At 41.1% G+C, this 25,268-nt stretch overlaps 1 protein-coding gene across 1 annotated transcript; it reads left to right on the top strand.

Annotated features, from left to right (window-relative positions):
• Positions 1-1,220: 1,220 nt before the first annotated feature.
• On the top strand, positions 1,221-24,476 carry gas7a (growth arrest-specific 7a). Its single transcript, XM_035179617.2, has 10 exons — positions 1,221-1,753; positions 7,332-7,421; positions 9,421-9,536; positions 12,461-12,535; positions 13,824-13,902; positions 14,878-15,009; positions 16,346-16,469; positions 18,376-18,455; positions 18,918-19,016; positions 22,248-24,476. Exons 1-10 carry the CDS (start codon positions 1,625-1,627, stop codon positions 22,359-22,361), a joined length of 1,038 nt encoding a protein of 345 aa, XP_035035508.1. The 5' UTR covers positions 1,221-1,624; the 3' UTR covers positions 22,362-24,476.
• Positions 24,477-25,268: the final 792 nt, after the last annotated feature.

Raw genomic sequence — 25,268 nt, 5'->3', positions numbered from 1 at the left:
CTGAAGTTATACTGTTCGTGGGGCCTTTGCGCACAAACATCAAAGCCACACTTGCTGCAATGTTGTCAGTTCACAATTTGAATTCAGTGTTTTCATGAGATAAAGCTGCCACAGTCTGTTCAGTGAAGGCAGGGCCGCTCCCGCAGCTCTGATGAACCCGGGCCAACGTCCTTTACATGCCAACCCACGTGACTATTTGCAAGTCAGATGATGGCACACCGTATCATGATCACACAGGAGCGTATAGACGGACAGACCCTGGGGCCACATGGGCGACTGAGGTTTGGACGCCACATGTCTTTGACAGTTTTGGTAAAGGAGGCGGGCCAAGACTGTCGACGCTCAAGCTGGGAGCACTGGGGCCCCGGATCAACCCCCTACCCCCAAAGACACCCCCCAAAAAACAAACCTGGACTGGGACTGTGGTGATCAGAGCTGCCCTCCGCCATGTTCTGTACAGAGAAGGTGAGAGTGTGAGTGGATGTCGGGTTTGTTGAGGCTGCGATGGTTTTGTTGGACCAGCTCTGATCATGTGCGTGATCCAAGTTGCTCGGCTGTGCACACGGCTGGTGTTGATTTGATGCCTCGGGTGAAACGCTGTCATATTCGAAAGATGATAACGATGTAGCTGTCTTGTACACACATACTTACCATAAACACACAAAATATCTGTAAATATTTCTGTTGTATCTTGACGTCCTGTCTCTGAATTTGCCTCCTCAGCACACCTATTTAACCCCTTCAGTCTCACACACTCACACATACACACACACACACACACACACACACACACACACACACACACACACACACACACACACACACACACACACACACACACACACACACACACAAACACACACACACACATTTCCCACACACTCAAAAACGCTGCTTCTAATTGGCTGCCTATTTTCCCTACTGCTCTAGCTCTCCTCCCCCTCCTCCTGTTTCCCTCCCAATCGTAATTAGTCTGTTTTAGATCATTATTTAGCCATTTCCATCAAACCAACCCCCACCGCCAATGCCACCACCCCCTCCTCTGCTGCTGCTCCCTCCTCCTTCACTCTCTGGGGAGGGAGGTGTGGCAAGTATTGTGTAAATAAATCCTCCTCATCCTATTCTGACTCTCTTAACCCTCTTTTTCCATCTCTTTTTTTCATGCCCTTTTCTCCTTCACATCCTCGCATCTCCATCAACCACGACTCAGTGTTTGGTGAGGAGGTGGAGGAGGGAGGGTTAGAGAGGGAGTGTGTGTGTGTGGGGGTTTCAGGTGCATATGCAGAGCCCCCTCACCTCCTTGCAGCCTTCAACCTGAGAACCCATGTGGCAGCAGCTTAACCGGAGGCTAGACTTCGTCACGCTTCCCTACACCTCCTCCTGATCCTCCTCCTCCTGCTCCTCACCCCTAACGCTCCCTTCCCACCGATACAGCTCCCCACTCCCCCTCATCTCCCCTCCCCCTGCAAAGCGACTCCCCTCCACTCTCTCTGAAGCTTGGGAGACTGAAGGCAGCCTCAGTGCGTGGAGGCAGAAAGAGAAAGAAAGAAAGGAGAGAGAGAGAAAGAGAGAGAGAGAGAGAGCGGCTTTCCTAGAATAGAGAAGCAGGAGGAGGAAGAGAGGGATGATGATGGAAGCCAGCTTTGACACTGAGGAGAGTTTTGACGATCCCTCCTGTCTCACCCCCCAGCCCCTCGGCTCCGTCTCCCCAGCCAGGAGGCAGATCAAGGAGGTCAAGGAGACCAAGATCACGGTGAGTACCCCAAAACTTAATCCTCCTCTCTTCTCCTCCTCTTCTCCGCTGTCTCTCCATCTTCATCCCTGTGTCCATCACATAAGTTCATGCCTCATCTTCTCTTCTCTCATCTGTTGACATTGTTTGTTGTGCATCTTTGGTCCTGGTGGAGCAACATGGAGCTTCCCTGCGTGTTGGACATCAGTGTGAATGGAGGAGAAGCAGCAGTGTCTCCCTGACTTGACTGCTCTCAATCTATAAGATTGATTTCACGCCTGTCAAAGAGGAATTTCTCCTCTCAAGAGGCTCAAACACATCTCCGTCCTGCTGAAACATTCCTGAAGTGTGTGTAAAGAACGGAGCCGATCTGGTAACCTGTACACTGATGTTGGTATTTTTATACAGTCCTCTGCCTGCCAGATGCAGAAGGGATCTCCGAGTGCTGTCACTGAGTTGTGGGATTATATATCCCCTTTTTTCCTCCGATGGGTCACACAGAGATGCTGCTGCTGCTGCTGCTTTTCATCCAGATACATTATTTGCTCTGAGTAGAATTGATGCTGCAAACTCCTCAGTATCAGTCCGTTCCCTCCACCAGGATACAATCTGTTAAGTGAACAGCACCTTTGTTTCAAGATGCCCGGACAGTAGCTGTGGTTATGTAATCGTTTAGCCCTTAATGCCATAATGATGGAGGGGGGCGAACTGAGGATGAGGTGAATGTGGCAGTTGTGGTATTGTTGGTGATGGTGAATGAAGGTAGGCAGACGTGGTTTTCGTGTCTCGCGGGTGTTGGTTTTGTGCTCGGTGGGCTTTCCGACCTGCTGCAGCCGCGGGAGCTGTCAGTCTGGCTATTGTGAAAAACCACAACCAGACCCTGCGAGGGATGCAGCAAGTGCAGTTTCCATGGTGACAAAAGCAATAGCACTGATTAATGGGTGTTGAAATGGAAAATACTGGCATAGAAGCTGGTGGTGGTGGTGGTGGAGCAGCTACAGAGCCATTCAGTTATTCAGTGAAGACATTCAGTTTGAAATAAAAAAAGCATCTCTAAATGGTTTGAATTTACATGAAAGCAGTAGTTTTCTTTCATATATAAGTGTCGACGTGTGACAATGTGCAGCCGTGTTAACCAAAATCTTGCACAATTCGTTTTTTTGCTGCAGCAAATGGAAATATATATTAAAAAAATAATACAGGTTATAAAGATGAAATTTACAGTTGTGTCTGGATGACGTCAGTCCAGAAAGGTGTCTTTTTGTTCGCCACGATGCACCTCACATTACACAACCCCTCCACAGTTGTCATGGAGACGCACACATCAAAATGGACCCCCGCGGGATGCTGAGGTGTTGCACGTCATGGAGAATCAAGGAGCCGCTCCAGCTCTGTCACCTTGTTTTCACCTTCGATGTGGTTCGGCCAATCAGACCAGATTCTTCTGTTTCAGCCTCGGATGTTTTCCAGCTCATTAAACATTCATTCAGTTTGACTTGTTGCCGTACATGCCGCCCGTTAGAGGGGGATGCCTCGATGGCGAGACTGGGACGCAGCGTTTCAATTGGTCAGGGAGTAAGAGAAGGGAGGAATGAGGGGTGATAATGAGAGGAAATCTGAGATTGCTTTGTAATGGGAAGGTGTGCGTATTTGTAGAGGCTGGGGGATAGAGGGTCTTCTCCAGCAAAAGTAATTTGTTGCTTAGCAACAGTGGCAGAGCATCCTACAGTCTCATTTGCTGAAATATTCTGCTTCTGATGTTGGAGGTAGATAGAGAGGAAGTGTTGAACCCATTATTTTTTTGTATGTCTCTTGTGGGCCATTTATTCCTGGACTGTGTCATGATTTTTCTTTCCTCAAAGAAAAAAGAGCAAAATAAAAACATAAAATGTGCAATGAAATACACACAGCCTGTAGGCAGGATGTACATCCCTCATGATGCTGATGTTTATGAATTTTGAGTGAGAACAAAATGTCCCAGTTCACTCAACAAATCTCCACAGTTGTATGTTGCTCGCAGCTTTGCTTTGTGCGAAACATGGCAACACAGCATGTCGCAGCATCCCACGTTCCAGTGGCTGGACTTCAAACATCCCCACAAGGATTTATCACACGCTGTGTCGTGAAGGTAATCTGTATTAATATTTTATTCCCAGCCCTGGAGTACCTCGCTGAGCGGCCGTAAAGGAGAAGTTCACTAGACAGCCTCCCTGTAGATGAATGGTCTCATTTTCTGCAGAGTGTGAGAGGCTGATAAACAACAGCCATGATAGATGTGCCGCCAGCGTAATGGAAAATCTGGTGCCCGTGACAATCAGTATGATCTCTGAGGCAGAAAATGAACAAAGTGACTGGTCGGGACGAGGAGTAAATCACACCGCTGCTCCTCCAGATTACAGCCGGTTACTGTGTCTCTTGTTTATGCATATCCCCGCTCGTGTTTCACTTGTTCTCTGTCGTATCGGCGTGCACGTTTGGCACGAAGCCATATCAGTAGTTCCTCTGGATGTTGGTGATTATATAACAGAGAAAGAGTATTACTCATATGTTGTTGAAGTTGTTTACTGGAAATGAAGTGCTGCAGGGCCAGAGTAAAGAATGAAGAGGTCAGTGTCCAGTGTTCATTGGAACTTTTGGCTCTTTGTAAAAACCCTGATGAATTTTGAAAGACAGTAAGAGAGAAAAGAAACTGAGGGTCTTTTACATCTACATTGTTGGGTCAGGACCTTCAGACCTTTCAGTTTAGTCTGAACTAAAGGAGTAAAAGGTTCCTCAGACTCCAGTCCAGAACAATGGACCAAACGTAACGTGAGGCTTGCTTGATATCTTGCAGCCTTCACCTCCGGCGATATATTGTTTGAACAAGGAAAACGTTCATTTTGCTGGTAGTAAAACCTCAATGAAATTACAGTGGCAATGAAACAAACCAAATTAGCCAGTTCATTAGTTTTTTCCATTCAAACAGAAAGACAATTTCCTGCTGAACTAACAACAGGCCGACGTCAGACACACGCCGGTCCACAAACCAACCAATGTCAAGTAAAGGTAGACGCAGCCAACCTGATGACGACAGGACACATGTGTGTCATAAAACAGTCTTTAGTCTGCTCCCTACATTACAATGGGAAAACCAAACTAACCAGATCAAATGTAAAAAAAATGACGTGAGGCTTGGTTCAGACTTTCAGGTTGAAAACGTCCAAAGTCCCCTGAAAGAGATGTTACACATTAAAGCCTTATATGTATATTTTTTTTAAAATTTAAATAAGTCAGATGTATTGGTGTGATGTGAGAAAAAAAGGAAAATGATCTGCAGCTCGACACTGGTCCTCTCTGGCTGCACATACTGCAGGTGTGAGTCTTTCATTTACCCAGACATGTGGAACTAAAGTCAGCCGTCAGCAAAACACCTGCCCAGCACCAAACAGACACAAAGTGAGCTTTGCATTACAGGATTATTTTACCAATACAACTAGGATGACACTCAGCAGAGGTCAGACCTCTGCCATGGCCTGACAGTCTTTTATTAAACCACATTTCATTTTCATTTGGATCAGCACCAAACTCCACAGTCCCCTTAACATTTTTTTTCCATCCAGATCCATGAATAATTCCCTGAGGAATCAGTGAAATTGTAGAAAAATGCTTCACAATGTTCCTCCCCTCCCCAGATCTTGATAATGACTTCTTCCCTGACCCACATCCTTCCACCAAGTTTCATGGAAATCCGTCCATAGTTTTTGTGTAATCTTACTAGCTAACAGATGGAAATATAAACTCTTTGGCAGAGGGCCCTCAGAGAGCGTATACTTAAAAAATTCCTGGACCCCCCCCCCCTAATTGAATCTGCTCCAAAATGTAATGTTTTCTTCCTTGGTTTCCACACCTTCCACCAAGTGTTAATTAAATGGAAGAGTGTTTTTTTGCGAAATCCTGCTGACAGACAAAGACACGCAGATGAAAACACAACCTCTGAGGTGTAGGTAATTATTAGTGCTACTTTCTGTGCCATTTGTTCTGTACTGGACTTAATGCTGTTTGAAAGTCTCTTGGTTGTATCTGTGTAAATTATTTAAGGATCCTCACGTCACTGCAACAGCTGCTGACATAGAATTGGTTGAGACTTCACAGGCCTTATGTTCCTGATATTCCCTTGTTAATGCCATGAAAAGAAGTGCCTCTGTAACTTTGGCTCAGTGGCTCTAAAACTTATTGACCCAAGGTTGTAAAGCTTAAAGGAGACCAGAGTCATGACTATAATTAAAATCAGTACATTTTTCAGGCCTCTGCACAAAAATGAGGGCGTCTGTTAAGGGGTTAATGGCAATAATACATGTACTGACGTGGGGTTTTATTGTCACTTTCTCCTTCTTCGTTAACCCAAATAGTCAGTGCGTCTCTGAGCTGTTTCTTCTTCATGTGCCCCTGTCTGGCAGCACAGTGGCGCAGTGGGTAGTACTGTTGCCACACAGCCTAATGGTTTGAATCCCAGCTTAGCCTTGTGGAGTTGGTTTGTTCTCCAGAAGGGTTTGCTCCGGTTTCTAGGTAATAAGCTGGCGACCTGTCCATGGTGCACACCGACCTCTCGCCCACTGTCAGCTTGGCTCCAGCTATCCCCACACAGGTTTGCAGAAAAGATATAGATATCGGATGCATGGTTGCCCCTGTCAGTAATTATAAGCAGTATAGTGTATTAACATAAAAAATATATTTTGGTTGACTCTGCAATATAGTGGTAAGCAGCGATAAGGCCATTTAAATATTTATTAACATGCAGTCAACAAACTTCTCCTTCAGAACACTGGACTCCAGTATCCATGTGTATGGGCCAAAATCCTGTTCATCGCTGTCTTTTGTTCCGCCTCTTGCCTCCCTTTGGTGTTCTTTGTAACACTGCTGACTTGAGCTGGCAAACATGACTGTCTCCCGCCTTTATTTTGAAATCTGAAAGGGAAAGGATAGAGGAAAGTTCGCCTGAGCGAGCTGGTAAACACAGCGTGTGTCTCCTTCAGTTGGCGTAACGGCAGTACAGCGGGAAACTCGGGCTGCAAACCCTGTGACACAGTGTGTTTTTTCTGAGGCATCCTCGTTTGGACACCCGTGCAGTTTACAGCAACGGTTGACATGGCACACAGGGTAACATTGCCCGTGCCAGGAGGGAGGGCTCACAGACGGTGAACATTACATAATTGAAGCCCCAAGAGTAATTGCCAATGCTGTGGACTGTGGAGTCTGTATTCAGGCTGAGTATTGGCTGTGTTTATCTGCAACACCACGGACTTTCAAGTGAGTAAAGTTCATTTGTTCAAATCGAGGGATGCAGGAGAGAAGGTTTCAGCTCATGTCTCTGTTTTTCCCTCTCTGGCCCCTGAAGGCTCATGGGTCACCTTCTGCACGGCCAACATGTTTACTCGTGTCTGACCTTTTTCCCTCTCATCTGCATGACCTAAACGAAACACAGGCCTGTTATCTCACTCTATCAAAGATATATTTCAGCCTCCTATCTGCGTTTGGCTCTCAGCCTTTAGCAGCTCTTGTTTGTCACTGTTCTTCATCCTCGTCTCATGTGTTTTTTGTTTTGTCTTTCTCTTTGCTTCAGATCAACTGTGTGACGTTCCCTCTGCCTGGTGAAGGTCCGGAGCAGCAGCTGCTCAAACCCAACGAATGGAGCTACTGCGACAACTTCTGGGTGAGACTGTAGAAAATATGGCAACACAATAAAAACAATTGAGAGACAGCAATCACCAAGTGGTAATTACATGTAGGAAACAAGAGCTCAGATGTATTTAAATTGAGCTGTTTTCAGACATAAACTCCAGAAAATGTCCAGAAAATCGGGTCCAGACATTTTCAGGAGTGTTCGTTTTACATATGAAGAATGCAGCAGGAGATTGTCTGAGTCAGATACATTGACAACAACAGGAAAATATCCAGAACGTCCAGGCCAGGGGTGGTGTCTGGTTCGAACATACAGAAGGCAATTCCTCTGCATGTCAAGTGTCACATGTTTTTGTTTACAGCACATCAACACTGGCGTTTTTCATCCAGAGATACATGTATTTCAGTTTTTTTCGCTCGCTATATATCTTCCAGACATTTCCCTGCTGTATTCTCAAATGGACTTAATCAGACATTTTACTATAGGGCTGACAGGAGAAGTTCTGCAAAATGTCCAGAGCAACTAAGCCATTTTCAGACAAGACCTGCGAAGTCTGGAGAATTGGGTCCGATCTTTACCCGACGTTCTCTGCACAGACGCGTTCACAACAGCAACAAATCCTCCACATTATTCAGGTGAGGGGTGTTGCAGCATTAAAACCACTGAGGAGATCACATGATTTTCTTGACAACACACAGACAAACAAACTCAGACAACTTCTTGGTGTCTTCTACGTGTATGGCTCTGCCTTTTCAACTCGGAGATCTTTTTTTTCTATTTCTCATTTTTGCGTCTGTCGTGTGCTAGAAGTATCGACCCCCCCTTTCGCTTGCGGTGAATCCAGCGGGGGACCCCCTGCCGTGTTCTCACATCGGATTCTCCCGAACTTTCTGTGGCCTTTATATTATGATATAATGTGAAGGCTCTCACGCTGACATTTGCGTTCACACATGCACCCCCTACAGGGAAAGTGCAGAGAACCTCCGGAGTGTGAAAGCAGCTATACAAACATAGTGTGCTTCAATATGAACACCTCATATCAACTGAAGTACATTGTTTATTCTCATCAAACCCATAATACAGAGTCACCAGCGATCGTGGTGTGGAGCCGTGGCATTGAGGTCCACACACTTGACCATCCTGTGGCTGACGTGTCGTCCATCTTTATTCACAGTCTATGATTGAACCAAAGAATTTCCACTTTGTGCTGTTTCTGCACAGTTTGTGTTTTTCGTCGGCTGACCGCTCACAGCATCGCTCCAGAAGGTCCCTGTCAAAATGTTTTGTTGACCTTTACAACATATTCACGCTGGTAAATGCTCCAAACCGCTGAGAGCTAAAAAATTCAATTTTACTGAATTATGTGAATAAACGCGGCAGAAACAGTCGCTATACTCTTTGCTTTTTTCAAAATGGATCCAACACTTTGCTCTAATTTACCATAAGATGAGTTTTGTTTTCATGTTGGAGGATCACAGGTAGACGACTGATCGACCGGCATCTCTGCAAACACTCTGAATTTCCTTTTTCTAATGTCTCCCTAGTGGCTTTTGTAATTTTCACTTTCCATACGTTTCCATCCTAAATTAGATTTGTGTTGAAAACCCCTCAGGCTGCATTATTGACTGATATCCGATTCCTTTTTCCTCCAACAGTTTTTCTTCTTGTTCTTGGCCGGTAGTGTTGTGTTGCTCGTGGTGGTTTGTGCTTCCAAGGCATTAATCCTGCGCCTCGGTTCCACACGGCGACGCACATCACTCACTGAGACCTGCTTGACATTTCTTTGTTTGAATACACACATAATACCCATCCACCCTCAGTGATTGACGCACGCACACCAACGCATGCCCTCCTCGACTTGCAAGTGTGACTCACACATTCATGCTGATATTTTCTGACTCATCCTCACAAACCCACATGCTCTCGAATGTAAACAACACAGAGCAAGAGACGCTGCTGGACGTTCTGACCATGAGGTTCGTAGCTGCAGACCTTCTCCATGTTTGACTGATCCTCTCCTCTTCCTCAGACCGACAAGAAAGACCCCCAGGGGACCACCTCTGTGGCGGGCTTCGAGGTCCCTCTGCAGAAGCAGCTGAAGGGCAAACAGATGCAGAAAGAGATGGCTGAGTTTGTCCATGAGAGGTAACAGCTTCACTGTCAGAGGAGACTGGATTATAGCGACAGAAACGAAATGACTGTGTTTATTTTATTTTGTATTAATTCATTAAGAAGAGCATCAGACACAGAGCTGGAGGCACAAATGATCCCATTTCAACATGTTAGATAAGATAGACGATAACATGAAATAAGCTAAACAAACACAACAAAGGTTTGAACTTAGAAGGTACAGCAGCTGCTTTATATTTCAGTAAAATCTTTATGGCCGAGGCTTTATGTCATTGTCAGAAAATCCAATAAAAAGAAGTATCTGTTTATCTAAAGTCATGACGTATCTTATTCCTCACTTTGGAAAAACTATTAAAATAAAATCAGTGGACGACGTGACCATGAACAGTCCAGACTCAGTCCAATTTATCCTGCTGCCAGAAATACACACTGAAGCACCAAATGTGGATTAATTTGTCACTGAAAATAATCCCCAAGAAATGGGCTGTTTCTTCATGTTCTTACACATGAGGAAAAAGAACATTTCCTTCGGGATTGTTATCAGCATTTTCTAAAATAACAACAATAAATCTTTGTTATTGTACTGAAACTGCATGAAGAGCATCCCCCTAAAAACATTAACCTTGATTCACAAAAGCGGGATCATTATCCAGATCTACAACAAATGTCACGTGTTCATAGATAGTGGCACTCTTCAGATACCTGATATGTTTCATAAAGGTTATGAAAAGGAGTTATTTCTTGAGAAACTCAAAAATGTCTAATGTTAGAGGAAGTGAATAAAAATCCCTGATCCGTATCTGCTCCAGAATTGAATGGGTTCTTCACTGACCCAGCCATACCACTTCTTTCCGCTGATCTGTACTGTAGTTTTTTTGCATAACCGTGGTAACAAACAAAGAGAGACGGGTGAAGACATCAGTTAGTTCTTTGCCCCGAGGTAACTGATGTTTTCACAGGAAGACAAAGCTGCTCTGAGTTGTGATCATGAGATACATGGACTCAGTGTGGTGGACTGAAGCAGGGAGAGTTGTTCACAGCTCAGGAGCATCAACACTGGAGACATGAACCAGAGCACAGACAAGATCTTAAACAGCCGGTGCAGGTCCACAGCCATCACACAGAAAAAGCTCTTTATTTAAAGGGATCTGTTGGACGCTGGTCTCAGACTTTTGTTTTACAGCTCAAGGCTGCAATTAATCCCTGAAGCCAGCAATTAAACGGAGCATACAGGAAATAGTTGCCACAATGTCAAAAGCAACATGGAGAATAAAGCCCCTATATAATTAGCTCCATGTCATTCTGCAATAGCTCCATTTAATTTCCGCTCTGAGTTGTGGGAAGTTAATGAGCAAAGTTTCTCCAGATTCAAGAGGCCGCCGTCTCCCAAATCCTTCACGAGGATTCCTCATATCCAGCGACGACCTTTTTTTAATGTTGCTGTGCTGCTATGGGATGCAAGTATCCCAGAATTAGGTAAAACAACGGTTTCCGTGACATTCTCCAGGTGACAGATTTACTCACGTGTGGATGGTAAATGTGAGACCGGTGGAGGATATGAAGTTCACAAAGGGCACAAACCCTCAGGGCAAATATGAGCACATCGCATTTCCATCTTTAAAATGGAGAGGATGGAACAGACGCTCTGTAAAATATCACCGCAGGTTTTTTACTCACAATCATAATGAGATTACGAATGCAGGAATATATAACCCACTGAATGAAAAAGAAATTATAATGATAATAAAATGTAATTGTTGAAAAATATGTGTGTAATGCGTAGACTGTAAGAAATTGAAGTACATCATATTAAAAGAATTGTAGCAGTGCATACGTGTGAACATAGACTGCATATGAAGATGGACGACCTCTCTCATTGATCAGAAATTAAGCCAAAATATCATGGATAGAAACGCTTTTGCATTTGGAGCCAGAGTATGATCGCCCAATCGTGAATCAGTCTCAGCTGTCGTGATGAATGGCTGCAGCTGAATTTGCATTTCCATCTTTATGTACAGTCTATGAGTGTGAAGCAAAACCTGAATCAGGAAAGTCTGAGTTAATTAAAGGCTTTCTTTTAAAAACGCTGTTTCCCCTCATATGTACATGTCGTGTGTTCCATAGCTTTTGGTTTTAATAAACAAAGGCTGAAAATGGCTGTTGTTTTGAACATACGATAAACCAGCAGCAGATGATCACACTGCAGTTAATAAACAGGAAGTGATTCGTTCCTGAACCAATGACCAGCTTTAAGTATTAGGAGGAGGATCAATCAGTTTAATGTGACAGGAGATCTGTTCTAAATGAGCTCAAGTCTTTCAGTGACTGCGTTTACATGGACACCAGGTTTCCAACTACTGAATAAAGATCAGACTAAAACTGTTGTTTACATGAGTTGCTGATGGAACATTCCATTCACACTCCTGTATACATGTTAAAGAACCTGATGATGACTCATGTCAACATTATGTGCAACGTTATTTCACCAGTTTCAAAACCTCAGCCGGAAATAGCTGAATGTACCTATAGTGTACTGTACACTATAGGTGTGTTCTTTCTAATTTTGCAAAATCTTGAACTGGTTTACACCCAGTCATCCATGTATCGTCAAGCAGTTGGTAACCGTCTATACTGTCTGTACTATGTCGATGTTCTAAAATGCTGTGAAAACTCCAATAGGGCGTTATAATGTGATTAAGACGTGTACACATCTACATTATACGATGAACATCCGAATACTGAACATGTCTTTATTTGATTATTGCTTATTGTGAGTATGACCTTAATGAAATTATTGCAACTTCACGCTCAGATCTAAATCTTAAAATCACATTATGATTTATAACCTCAGATTTAATCACTTCACTGACATGGTTTTCTTTCCTCTCATGAGCCAGGCAGCCTTCACATGTTTCTCTCGGTCTCTGTTTGTGTCTCAGGATAAAGATCGAGGAGGAATACGCCAAGAACCTCTCCAAGCTTTCTCTGAGCCCGCTGGCAGCGCAGGAGGAAGGGTGAGTGCACCAAACGTTTCGCTGCAAGACGAGAATGCCTTGAACTGATAGGAGATAGTGGCAGTAATTAAGAGAACCCTGTCTAAAGATAGGATGCTCTAAAATAGACCCATTCCCACTCTGCAGTCTGAGTCTGATGCACCATTCAAAGAAAGATACCTCATGAAAGGGTGGATGTGGGGTTGGTCTTTCACCAAAATAAAAGAGGAATGTTTGTGAAGATCTCAGGATCAGTGAGATGAGATTTGTCTCGAGGAATCTTTTAAGATCTGGAAATTTCGTGATTATTTTCATCAATAAGAATGAAACTAAGGCAATATCCACATTACTATGTTTTCGTTTGAAAACGCATCAAATCTACTAGAGATATGCCTGGCGTCCACACCACTGCCGAGTTTTAGAGCTGCTAATACGGAAGAAGTTTGGAAACTGGCTCTGTTCTAGTTTGAAAACTGCAGAAACTAAGATGTTTCGGTCTTTTCGGTTACTACGAAGCCTTCGCTGATTCATCAACCTCTTATTACATGACCCCACCTTCCTGATGGAAACACCCAGCATTAGACACGTAACAATTCATCAATTACGAGCGTTGCTGACCCTTTGCTAACAGATGCTGTGCAATTCAATTCTGCATCTGACAATGACACAACGTGTAGGAGACATGTTTTACATGTGGAGGAGACAAGCTATTATTCAAGCAATCTAACAATCAAATGCTTCTTGTTGACTCAGTATGTTTGAGAGGTCACATGATATGCATTTTCAAGCATGTTAGCATGGACAGGGATTAAAACTGATACAGAACTAGCGCTCATGTGGACAGAGATCATTTTAGTTTGAAAACGCCATTTTCAAGTGAACATCTAATAGTGTGGATGTAGCATCACAGACATTTGAAAGTATAGTTTGATACTTTTTGAATGTCATGTGTTTGAAAAGATACAATTTCTGTTAGTTTTACCCTCGATAGTATCAAAAAGTACAGAATCATATCTACAATCAGGAGTCGGTTAAAGTACCACACTGTAAAAATACAATGTTTTCTACAAGTAAAAGTGAATGTACACTCCAAGTATAGCCAGGAAAATGTACTTAAAGTATTAAATGTAAAAGTACTCAACTATTTCCCCCGACAGTCACATTAGATTATTATCAGTCATGCTCATCTTTGCCTAGTGTGTCAAGGACTGCATCAGCTAATGTTGTTTTTCATTAAGGATTCATCTGCTGATACCTTTTCTGCTGATTAACAGAGTGTTTGACTTATTTCATGTTGCTGTTTTCTCAGGACTCTCGGAGAAGCCTGGACTCAGCTGAAGAAGAGTCTCCACGACGAGGCAGAGGTTCACCTCAAGTTCTCCAACAAGGTAACTGCTCATGTGGGCTTTTATTGTGCAAACTCATCCAGAACTGAAGACGATTAGCTTCTTGGTGCAACTATTTTGATAACTGAGTTGACGTTTGGGGGTTTTTTTAAGCAAAAATTGCCAATTCATCTTCTGGAATGTGTCGTTTCTGAAAGTAATCTGAATAACTTTGTATTTCTGAAAATAGATTTAGTGAATTTAAATGTGTTTTCAGGAGGAGACTGTTGGGCACTGGTGGAGGTATGAGTGACATGCTAGTTAAAAAATTTGAGGCAGAAGTACAGAAGATTACATAAAGGTGTGCCACCATCAAAAACAAAGCTGTAACAATGTGCAGGTTTGTCTGTGTTGAAGCATTTCATGTTTTCAATCAGCTGCACTAACTTGGTCTGATCCACATCCCGAGGTGATGGGGCTAGTTTTCCCTCAACCGTGTTGACCGATGAAGATGACCTGTCCCCCGTTCTAATTATCAGCGATGCAGAAACCACACACTTGCCTCAGACGCAGCCCCTGAGCTTCTCCCTACCCATCGTTGTCTAATTAATTAGTTACGTTTTTTGACGATCCCCCTCCCACGAGCATACAGGCTCCTCCATGCTCCACCAGCTCACTCCACGCTTTGGTTTACAGGTCCTGTAATTAAACGATAAAATCCTGGAAACATTTATCATTAATCAATCTCTCAAAGTGCAGATATATTGTAAACTGTACGAAATTGTTGCGAAAAAAATGTCAGTATGTGCAAGAGTTTCCTGGGAAGACTAATGTATTTTACACGTTGAGTCTGTGGAATCAAGCAGAGAGTAGATGTAATTTTATTCTTGATAAAATAAATTCCAGCGATATACTCCACAATGCTTTAAGACAAAGTGAAAACATGTCATAAGACATTTTTGAGAATGTATTAAAATAATTTTCAGCAGTTTCTTAAAACAGAGCCCACTGCTACTCTGCTCTTTTCTGTTCTCACAGCTCCACTCTGAGGTAGAGAAACCTTTGCTGACATTCAGAGCCGACAACTTCAAGAAGGACCTGAAGAAATACGACCATCATATCGCTGACCTCAGGAAGCAGCTGGCCAGTCGCTACGCCAGCGTGGAGAAGGTACTGAGAGATTTACCCCACAAAGATGTATTCTTTGAGTTGGGCTGCATTTCAGCTCGTTCCTCTTCTGTAAGTACAGGCCAGTATTTTACATCCAAAAGTGAATCTCTACCAAGGTTACATGATGAAAGAGCTTTAGTGACAGACACACATCTTAATACAGAACCGTATTGTTGCTTCCCACCAGTTAAATAATTTCATGGATGCTTTTCTTTTTTCGTTTGAAATATAAAATCATAACAAATCAACTAATACGCATAACATTTTTTTTTTATTCAGTACACATCAGATTAACATCAGGATTAATAATAATATGAAAACAATACAGTGTGATGGAAAACAATGATTAAAATTAAAATTTAGAAGTAATAATACCAAATATTCAAACAAAAATTATAATAATAATAGTAATTAAAGCCCTCAAAAAGCCAATTCATTTGGTACACAATAATAAGAATAAGAATAATCCTTACAATTTCAATAGGGCCTCCCACCGTTCGGTGCTCGGGCCCTAATAATCAAAAACAACAAGAATTTAATGCTCGTGTTGAGGAGGTTTAAGGCAATAAAAAAAAAACACATCACATGTCAGTTTAGCTTTAAAGATATTTTGCTTATGAGCATATAAAGTGATATTTTCTATAAAAAAGATGGTAGTGTAACCTTAATTTCTTGGTTGGCAGCGTTCTCCAGTTCCCGCGGGCTGTGGGTAATAAACACGTCTTCATTTAATAAACATGACAAAACTCTCGATATTCCCATCAGGCCTCTTGACTTCTCTGTTACACTCATTCCTGTCTATACGTGAAACAACAGCAGGTAGGAACCAACCAGCTGCTTGGCAAGATGACATGCAGCAGCAATTTAAATGTTACACATGAATCCATTTTTTTCTGAAAATGTAACATCTACTTTGGCGTGGTTTCCAATTTTCTTTTATATGTCTGAGTTAAATTACCTGAGTTAAATGACCTTATCTGTCTGTTGGAGAAAAGAAAAGATTGCCTTGGCTTTTGCCAAACTATTAGCTGAATGTTTACCTTTCAAACACTGTCAGGCCACGACCTTGATGAGGTGTCTCTGTGGAGAATAAGAGAAAAGACTCAATGATGTGGATTAGGAAAAGGATGAGAGGATGAGAGCAGGATCTGAGCGAGGAGATCAGTAGCCGACATAAAAAGGCTGTAATGACTCTTAGATGTAGGTCCAGTAAATCTGAGGATTATAGTGAATGACTCATTGTTTCTACGTCTGTGTTTGTGTGTGTGTGTGTGTGTGTGTGTGTGTGTGTGTGTGTGTGTGTGTGTGTGTGTGTGTGTGGTGTGTGTGCATGTAGTCTCGTAAAGCCCTGGCAGACAGGCAGAAGGATCTGGAGGTGAAGACCCAGCAGCTGGAGATCAAACTCAGCAACAAGACGGAGGAGGACATAAAGAAGGCCCGGCGGAAATCCACACAAGCAGGTCAGTGGTCACAGAGTCAGAGATTAGTGTTGCTAAGAGACAGTCGGGACAATGCACTTATTCAGATGTCACCAAATAACTGGTGTAAGCAGTCTGCAAGGAGAGAAAAGGTAGAAGGACCTAAACAAGCAGCAGGTGATGAAGAAGAATAAAATAAAGCAAAGTGATATCAAACACAACAGAAGACAGAAATCTAACCTGAGACATTTTACTGAGGAAGAAGATGAGCTCATGTTGTAAATGTTCCAGTAGAGAAAAAAAGCTCTTATCAGGTTCCTCCTCTGTTCCCATCAGTAGATTAGTCACAGCCCACAGCACTGATCAATGCTGCTCATAGGTACAGTTAAATGATGTCTGCCTTGTAACGTCGATCACCGCTGTGACCCCAAGGTTGAGCCAAATGTCATCACGGCTCACTGGGCTCGCTGCCAGAGACGAGAAGGTGTTTCTACTTTCACCGGATGAATTTAAATGAGCTGCAGCAGCAGCTTCTGCTTCATCAGGGAACAGAGCTGAAATGTCCTGGATTTGGTCGAGCGTCGTGCATTTAACGTTTAAATTTAAAGTGAAAATATAAAATCAATATCAGTAAAACGCGTTTTAAGTATTAATGGATTTTACTGTTATAGCTGCTCCAGTTGTAGACAGATTTGAGGTAATACATGTAGTTCAGTGGTCCAGTGGTTCCCAACATCGAAACCATCACATTTCACACTTAAAACACTGAGAATAAAGAAATGAGGACAGAACAAAATGAGATTAGATTTAAAAAGAAATAAAATAAAATAATAATAATGAGGATAGTAGTACAGTTGAAATAATAAGGTTATGGTTGAGAAACCAAACATTGTGTTGGGCCCCTGCAAAGAGTCCTAAGACAAATCTGTAGGGGCCCTCACTTTGAGTCCTCAAACTGTTTCTTTAAAATTGAAAAAAAAAAAAATTGTTTGAACTGCTAATAACTCATGGCCATCTGAAACATGACAAGGAAGGTGGGTTATAGATTTAGAGACACTAGTTTCATTTCAATTATATTACAATATAATGCAGAAAACTTAACCTGAAAGTAACTAGAACAAATTGAAAAGCATAATTCTCTCTGAAATGTCCTGGAATAAACGTATAAAGCAGAAAAAGGTAAAACTCAAGTAAAATATACCTCAAAATTATACTTGAGCACAGTGGTTGAGTAAATGTGTTTACTTACAGTACATTGTTTTGGTGATTTCATATTGAAATATATAATGATAATCAACAATGTTTCTAATTTTGGTTCTAAGAGGTTGAAATGGAGCTGTGGAAACTCCACTGACCTCTGGATATTTACAATAAAAAAATAATCAGAAGTAAAACAAAAAAACAATATAAAAATGTTGGACATTAAAACAGAAGTCTGCATTTAACCACGACTGGTCTGTGATGGACCAGCGGTTTAGTTACAAGCAAATGTGAGCAGTTCGGGATTTTAGCAGCCATTTAAAAATAGTAGCTGTCAAACCAAGTGTGACATGTTTTCAAGTTTGTCCCAGAAATGTTCAGCTTTTCAAACACAACATGTTAAAATGAGAAGCTATGATTAAAATTAATGTTGTTTTTATATTTAAGGAGCTGGTTTATAAAAGATCTGTGTTTATTAATGTATATGTTATGTGCTTGATTGGAGGCTGGTACAAAAACACACAACAAAATGATTACAAATGCTTAATATTAATAATTTTAACAGTAAAGTTTTATTTGGAACAAACTCATTGATGAGTAACATGTGAGCGCCCTCTTCTGGATTTTACTCCATGTGCATCACGTTCAGGGCTGAAGAGGTGATTTGACTCTGATCTTCTCCTCTGCTGGACTCAAGCAGACTTTGATTCGACCTCTGACCTCTCACGTTCTCATCTGTTCTCTCCAGGAGACGACCTGATGCGCTGCGTGGACCTGTACAACCAAACCCAGTGCAAATGGTTTGAAGAGATGGTCACCACCAGCATGGTAAAAAAAGATTCTTTGGAGAATAGTAAAAAATCATGTCAAATGTGATATTTTCAGGTTATTATTTCATTAATTTATTTACAGTTTATTAAGAAGTGAAAATAATTCTCAAATGATTAAATGTTGATGATAGAGATGGTGTGAATTTGCATTTCTGTGATAAGAACAAATTACTCCTAATATTACATTAATATACGTTTATTCCTGCATTACCTGTAAGACATAAACTGTGTCTCATTTGGTTTCATAACGGTATATTATTATTGTATAATAATTTTAATTCCTATTATAATATACATTTATTTATTAAACCTGTAAACAGAGTAAGTGTTAAAGGAAGAACTGTGGCTTCATTATATTTGAGCAAACTGTGTTTTAATAAGGTCGGAAAGAGTTTATTTTAAATATTCAGTTTTTTTTTTGAGGAGGTGAAGTTGAACAGTTTTATATCTTCCTCTTCAGGAGCTGGAGAAACTGGAGGTGGAACGGATCGAGTGGATTCAGCAGCATCTACGTCAGTACACGACTCTGCGACACGAAACCGACATGTTCAATCAGAGCGTGAGTCTCTTTGTTTTCCTGCATTTTACTGTTAATTTACTTTGTAATCACTGCAGAGAGGTATGCTAGCCTTTCTCTCAAAAAAACACAAACACCATGATGAGTTAAGTTTTTTTTAATGGAGAATATAAATGCTCTATTTAACATCTGTTATTACTTTTCATACTATAACTATATAATAATAATACTACTATTTATTTTTTGGAAACTCAGGTAACAACAATATATTAATATTTTCCACAAGAGGGATATCTTTCAAATCAGTTAATTACCTGAACTGAAAACTGAAACCTGGTTGCTGTGTTCTCGGAGACGTACTGTCACTTATTAAGTGTCACTTGCACTTTTTGAGGGTATCATCTTTTCTGATGTTCGTCTCTATAAATATCCATAAATCTGCTTGGAAATCATAGAAAAAAAGATGCACCTTATGACTGCAGAACTTGCCTGAGCATCAATTGATGCAATGCAGATAAAGCTGATCCACAAACTGATTAGCAAACTGTTATTAGGTTTACAAGTGATTTGAACTGATTTTAGTGGGACTTTCTAGCCACGACAGCCCTTCGATGAATGTAGATGTAGAGACAGATTCAGCCATCGCTGATCATCTGTCAGTCTTTAATCCAACACACTCACTGTCATCACTCGGTGCCTCAGTGAAAACCACCCAGACGCTCTGCTCGTCGAGACGGGGGTGTCGAGTAAACCCTGCAAATCGAAGGAGACATGATGTGTCAGCGCTGAGGGAAGATACCATGAGGGTGCTTTTCTGTGTGCTGCCTGACAAGATGGATTACTCAGAGATGATACGCTCACTACAGATCAACCTAAATGGATGATCTGCTAGTAGAGTTTACATATATCTCTCTCGAATAAAGAAAATATGACTCTAATACTCCCTGACATTTAGTGATGCTCGAAACTGAAAGGATACAGCATCAGGCTGGAAATGTATTAAGCGAGTCTAAAACAAAATATGACACTCAAACTCTCAGATGAAAGCTGGAGGAGTGAAATAATTTAAGGTGGATTATCAGCTTTTTAAAGTAAAGCAGCCTTGTGCAGCATTATGGCACACTATGGAATTGGCATCCAAAGTCAAAGGCGAGTCATATATTTAATTAGACAATATATCAACCATATTGATAACAGTTTAAACATGACATAGCTCCCTGTAATAAATTATTGCTACTGCAGTGCGTGTTCTAAATCTGCCTTTATAAGGTTCTGTTCTCTTGTCCTGGGTTAATGCTTTATTCCTTCTCAATAGTGAGTCCTCCTCAAACAGTTCTACAATATACTGTCACTTTTTATTCTTTGTGTCCTGAGCTTTTTATACACAGTCTATGGTGCAGAGTGAAGTTTGAAAACTTTGTGTTCATCCTACCTGGTTTATCTGCAATGAAGACATTATTGTTGTTTTTCATCAATCAAAACTGAATTTGCTCGATATTTTTTCAAACAGTGCATGTCGGCTATTTCGGAGATCCGTTAAGCAATCAACACAATCTTCAAACCCAAGTTCACAACTTTGCAAATTCAAAGCTCTGCTATTCAGCTTAGTATAAAGCATTACACCAACTTGGTTAAGAGGAAGTCACTGTATAAAGAGTTGTAGCCAGCACCTGTGTCTTAGTCCAATATGTTGAAATAAAAATAATCAGATTATTAAAATGATCTGGCGACGATTTTGACCGGTTTGAGCCAGTTGCCGACCACTGCTGTAGTTTATCTGAGGACGTAGATGAAGACATGTTCAACTCGGACCACAGACTGAAGGAACACTGTCCCAGCCCTACTGACACTACAGAGCACTGGTTGCCTGTTTATTCAGTTTGTATTAACGTATCACATGTCCAAATCAAACCTAACTCGGCACTGCACTTTCTTGGGCAATTTCAAATACACTTGCCAATTGTGAAATCAATTAGATGAATGGTTTGCGAGATATGTGTTCCACATACAGACAGACAGATGTTTTTGGAATCAGTAGGTAGATTTATTATTTATCATTAACCTTTTTATGGAGCCCCAACTGTTCATTACAGCCTAAAATAGGACAGCGCAAACAACATATTAGTGATTAAGTGATTTATGGTTGTTGGAGCTAGAAGTGGAGTGAGAGAAAAGGACATAAGGTCGTTAAAAGGCTCTTTCATTCAAGCCTTTTCATGGCAGTTTGCTTACTTCAACACTAGATAAGGAAAAACTAAACAAAAATCATGCAGGTGTAAATGCACATGTTGCAGTCATTGTGATCAGAATGCAATCTGATTGGCTAGAACACATCCACATGTGGTCAGGATTGCATTGTTATTGGTTAGATTAGCTTAGCACAATTTGAAAATAGGTTTAAACAAAAAAAACACCTACGACCAATCTTTAATGAACATATTATAGCTTATTTGTTTAATCTGGTAAAAAAGAAGATGTCCCTCCCTGTAGTCTATGTTCTAAACTAATTGTATTTCAGAATGTCAAACTGATCATTTAAAATCATTGACATTCAAATAAGTTTATGGCAACTAAACATTCATACATCGTGGTGTTTGCTCACTCTCCCTCCTGTGGAATGTATCTGACCCTTAGACTGTGTATAAAGATGGACAAACAACAGCTTCCTGAAAGTGATGTTTGCCCCCTGGTGGCTGGCTTCATTATAGGTCATAAACCCTGCCTCCACTATGTTCGCAGAGGGGACATGATGGGAAAAGTTAAAAGTCAAAGTACACGTCAAATTAAGTTTTCTGTCATTTTAGGTAGCTCTGATCACACTGATGTTAAAGTGTTCATGTCTCTGATAAGATTGGGTTTTAAGTAGTGATTTGATTATAGATAACAGTGAGAAATATCATGATTGACAGCTGAGACTTACACGCGATTGGTTGAGCCTGTGTATCGCTGGAAACCTTGATACCGCGGCTCTGTATCACAATCACTACTGAGCAGATTCTGGCTCCAAATGACGTCATCAGCCTAAGATGTTGGTTTATTTTTATACAACAAAACGATTCCCTTAAAACCATGAATATTCAAACCAAAGTTTATGACAACTAAATGTTGAGAGTCACGCTCCCTTCGGTGGACTGTATCTGATCTGCTGAGGTAATAATAATAATAATAATAATAATAATAATAATAATAATAATAATAATAATAATAATAATAATAATAAATGAACTAATGCTGATGTTTGATGGGATCATTTTACGGTTTGTGTATTTGTAGATGGTGGAGCCGGTCGACCAGCTGCTGCAGAACGTGGATCCAGCCAAAGACAGAGAGCTGTGGGTGAAGGAGAATAAAACCGGCGATGTTCGACCTGTGGATATGGACATTTGAAACCAAGGTGACCTGGGATCAGTCGCTCGATCTGTCTTCAGTATTATACAACACAGTGTTCCAGAGCATCTCTAACACCACTGGTCCACGGACGGTACACGTTCAGATCACAGGGGTCTGCTCATCCTCTCTCTGACTGGAGTACCAGGAGGAAAGGTCCTACTTACAACACAGTCTGAGGCCGGGAAACAGTTACAGATCAAACTACCAGCATGTTCCTTCTAAATTTTAACCCTATCATAATCAACATTAGCTTACTGAATGCCATCTAACATACTCTGCTGTTTACCTGTTGTAAAGTTGAAACTATTAAAAAAATATATATGTATTTTCAATCATTTAGTTTAGCTTCAATCAACACTTTTCCAGTTTGAGTAAACCAAACAAAAATAGGTCTTATTATTGATATTTCCCTTTATTTTAGATACAGATATGAACACATATGGAGATCGTAGAATGAATATGATATATTTTCATATTTTGCTGGTTCATTTTGGTGGACATGCATGTTTTGAATATCTTGCTTTCACTGTATATGGACAGCTGCACAATTTGTGGAACCACGATGGTTGTTTTGGTATAGTCATTGAATTTACAAGGTTTTCTGTATTTTGAAAGAGGCAGAATCAATTCTCAGACTAAGAAATTGACTTAAAGTGTACAGAGTTAATATCCAGTAACCTCAACACACACACACACACACACACATATACACACATATACTGTGTTTTGGAATGTGAATTTGATTATTCTTATCACACGTACCAACAGGTAGTTGATCAAGATTTAGGCCAGGGTCTTTTTTGGATCAGTCCGGAGTAAAAAGGTGGTCCAAGTTACACTGAAACACCTTTTAGTGCCTAATGGTTATATACCTGGAATGTCCTTGATATATTCTACTCTGCATCAGTGTACATTTGTACATACAGGCTAGATGTATTTTGCTGTCAAATGTTTAACGGGCCGCAGATCTTCGGGGGCCGCTGAGGTGTTTGTACTGTACAATGTTGTTTGTTTTATTTTTGGTAAATGTACAGAGAATATCCTTATAGTAGTGTTCGATAAAAGACATGAAATGCAGCAGAAAGCTAAATTTAACAAATTAGGGAGAAGATAAAGGTAGTGAATTCTTTTAAATCGATCAATCGAGTGGAGCAAAAGCCAGCTGACTCATCCCAGTTGCACAAATGCAGATAAAACACATTTGATCAAATACTGCATGTAAATTATGTGTCTGTGTTTACAAGTAAGTGTGTGTCAGTCTGTCTGTCTCTGTCTTTACATTGTTTGTGGTCTAACTGCTTTGAATTTATTTTATGACCTTTCTAAAGCCGCTCGTTTCAATTTTTCAAAAGGTAGAGCACATACCTCCGCCAAGGTCCAACGGTCCCCCTATATGCCACATTTAATTTCACTAGATCTAGATTTTTATTTGGATCTGCACAGAATTGCACACACTCAAAAATATTTCGCAACGTTAAAGACAGTGAAAAAAAGTTCCTGCATCCGCCCCCTGATCCGGATCCACACCAAAATCCCCTGGGTCAAGGCCCTACCCTCCACAGAATTTAATGGAAATTGGTTTAGTAGTTTTGGCAGAATCCTCTTAACAAACAAACGTAGATGACAACATAACCTATTTGGCTGGCGGAGGTAAAAATTTTAATTAAAATTTCAATTGAGGCACATGAAAGAAAATGCTTACCTGCCTTCTCAACAACACACTGATCATTTGTTTCTCATGAAATGAAGAAAAGTGGCATTTTGAATCAGATGGATTCTGTTTGTTCAGACTTTTCCTTTAATCCAAACGGCTTCATGCGCAGGCTTCAAATAGCTGATATGTGTTGTAGAGGTTTTATCAGTGTGTGTCAATATTGTGCACTAAATGTAACAAGTTATGTTCCAACTAAATGTTCTTGACAAGAATCAACAATTTCACGATGACGTAACGGTTGAGTTAACTGCCCCTCTGTGGTGAACATTTTCATAACGTGCATTAAACCCATTGTTCCTGATGTTTTGAGAATGTTTGATCATATGTGACCTCTGTCCAGACGTTGTTCTGTGGAATGCAGTGTCCAAAATAAAATAATCTCCTCTTTGAAAATTAAATATCAAGGTATTTCATTACGTAACTGTACTCGGAGGTTAGGATTTTAGAAAATGGGAGGTTAAGTTTTCATGTTTATCAACCATTGTATTGAGCGCACACACCACCCAACCCCCAGCTGAGGCTTCTGACCTTTTGGTCGGCTTACGTGCTCGCCATACACCACTGGATCCCGTCCAGGGTTGACTAAAAGGGAAGAAAGGGCAGGTGGATGGACGCTGTGTTCAGTGTGTAATCAGAACTGAGCAAAAGTGAGATTATGTAATGTCAACTATTCATTCTGCACAGCAGTACACTAATGGGCTAAAACCAAAGCACCACACCTGCCAAATATACTGTTGGTCCTCTACGTACCTCCCAAACACTTTAGACCCACCAAGGGATTGACTCTACAAGACCTGTGAAGGGGTCCTGTGCATATCTGGTACGAAGACGTTATGAGCTGAAGTCCTTTAGGTAGCAAGATAGAGCTGTAGATTGGAGCCCCCAACACCCTCTCACTGGTTCATTGTTACTGGTCACTGGCTCAGGGCCACTGGTTCATGGTTGCAGTCCAGTTCTGCATGGTCACCCACATAGCTAGCAAGTTAGCTTCATCCCCAGCATTAAGTAAATCCTGGAAACCTCGGTATGGGACTACAGCTGTGACACTATTGGTCTTTAAAGTTGCAGTGTGAAGAATTTAGTGACTTCTAAGTGAAAAATACAATTTGTAAAATTTTGATGAAACACTCTCGTGAAAACATCACTAGGATTATTTTATATTAAATTTCTGCCAATAGATCCCTTTCACC

This window comes from Hippoglossus stenolepis, chromosome 16 (assembly GCF_022539355.2).
Source record: "Hippoglossus stenolepis isolate QCI-W04-F060 chromosome 16, HSTE1.2, whole genome shotgun sequence".
NCBI classification, from domain to species: Eukaryota; Metazoa; Chordata; class Actinopteri; order Pleuronectiformes; family Pleuronectidae; genus Hippoglossus; species Hippoglossus stenolepis.
Note: the sequence above shows the minus strand (reverse complement) of the source record. Positions and strands in the feature narration are given on the sequence as shown.

Bases quoted from the DNA above. Each gene is read 5' to 3' on its own strand.
- gas7a (XM_035179617.2), top strand. From the start codon at position 1,625: ATGATGATGGAAGCCAGCTTTGACACTGAGGAGAGTTTTGACGATCCC. The intron at 16,470-18,375 runs GTCAGTGGTCAC...TGTTCTCTCCAG, and splicing joins GCGGAAATCCACACAAGCAG to GAGACGACCTGATGCGCTGC. The intron at 19,017-22,247 runs GTGAGTCTCTTT...GTGTATTTGTAG, and splicing joins CCGACATGTTCAATCAGAGC to ATGGTGGAGCCGGTCGACCA.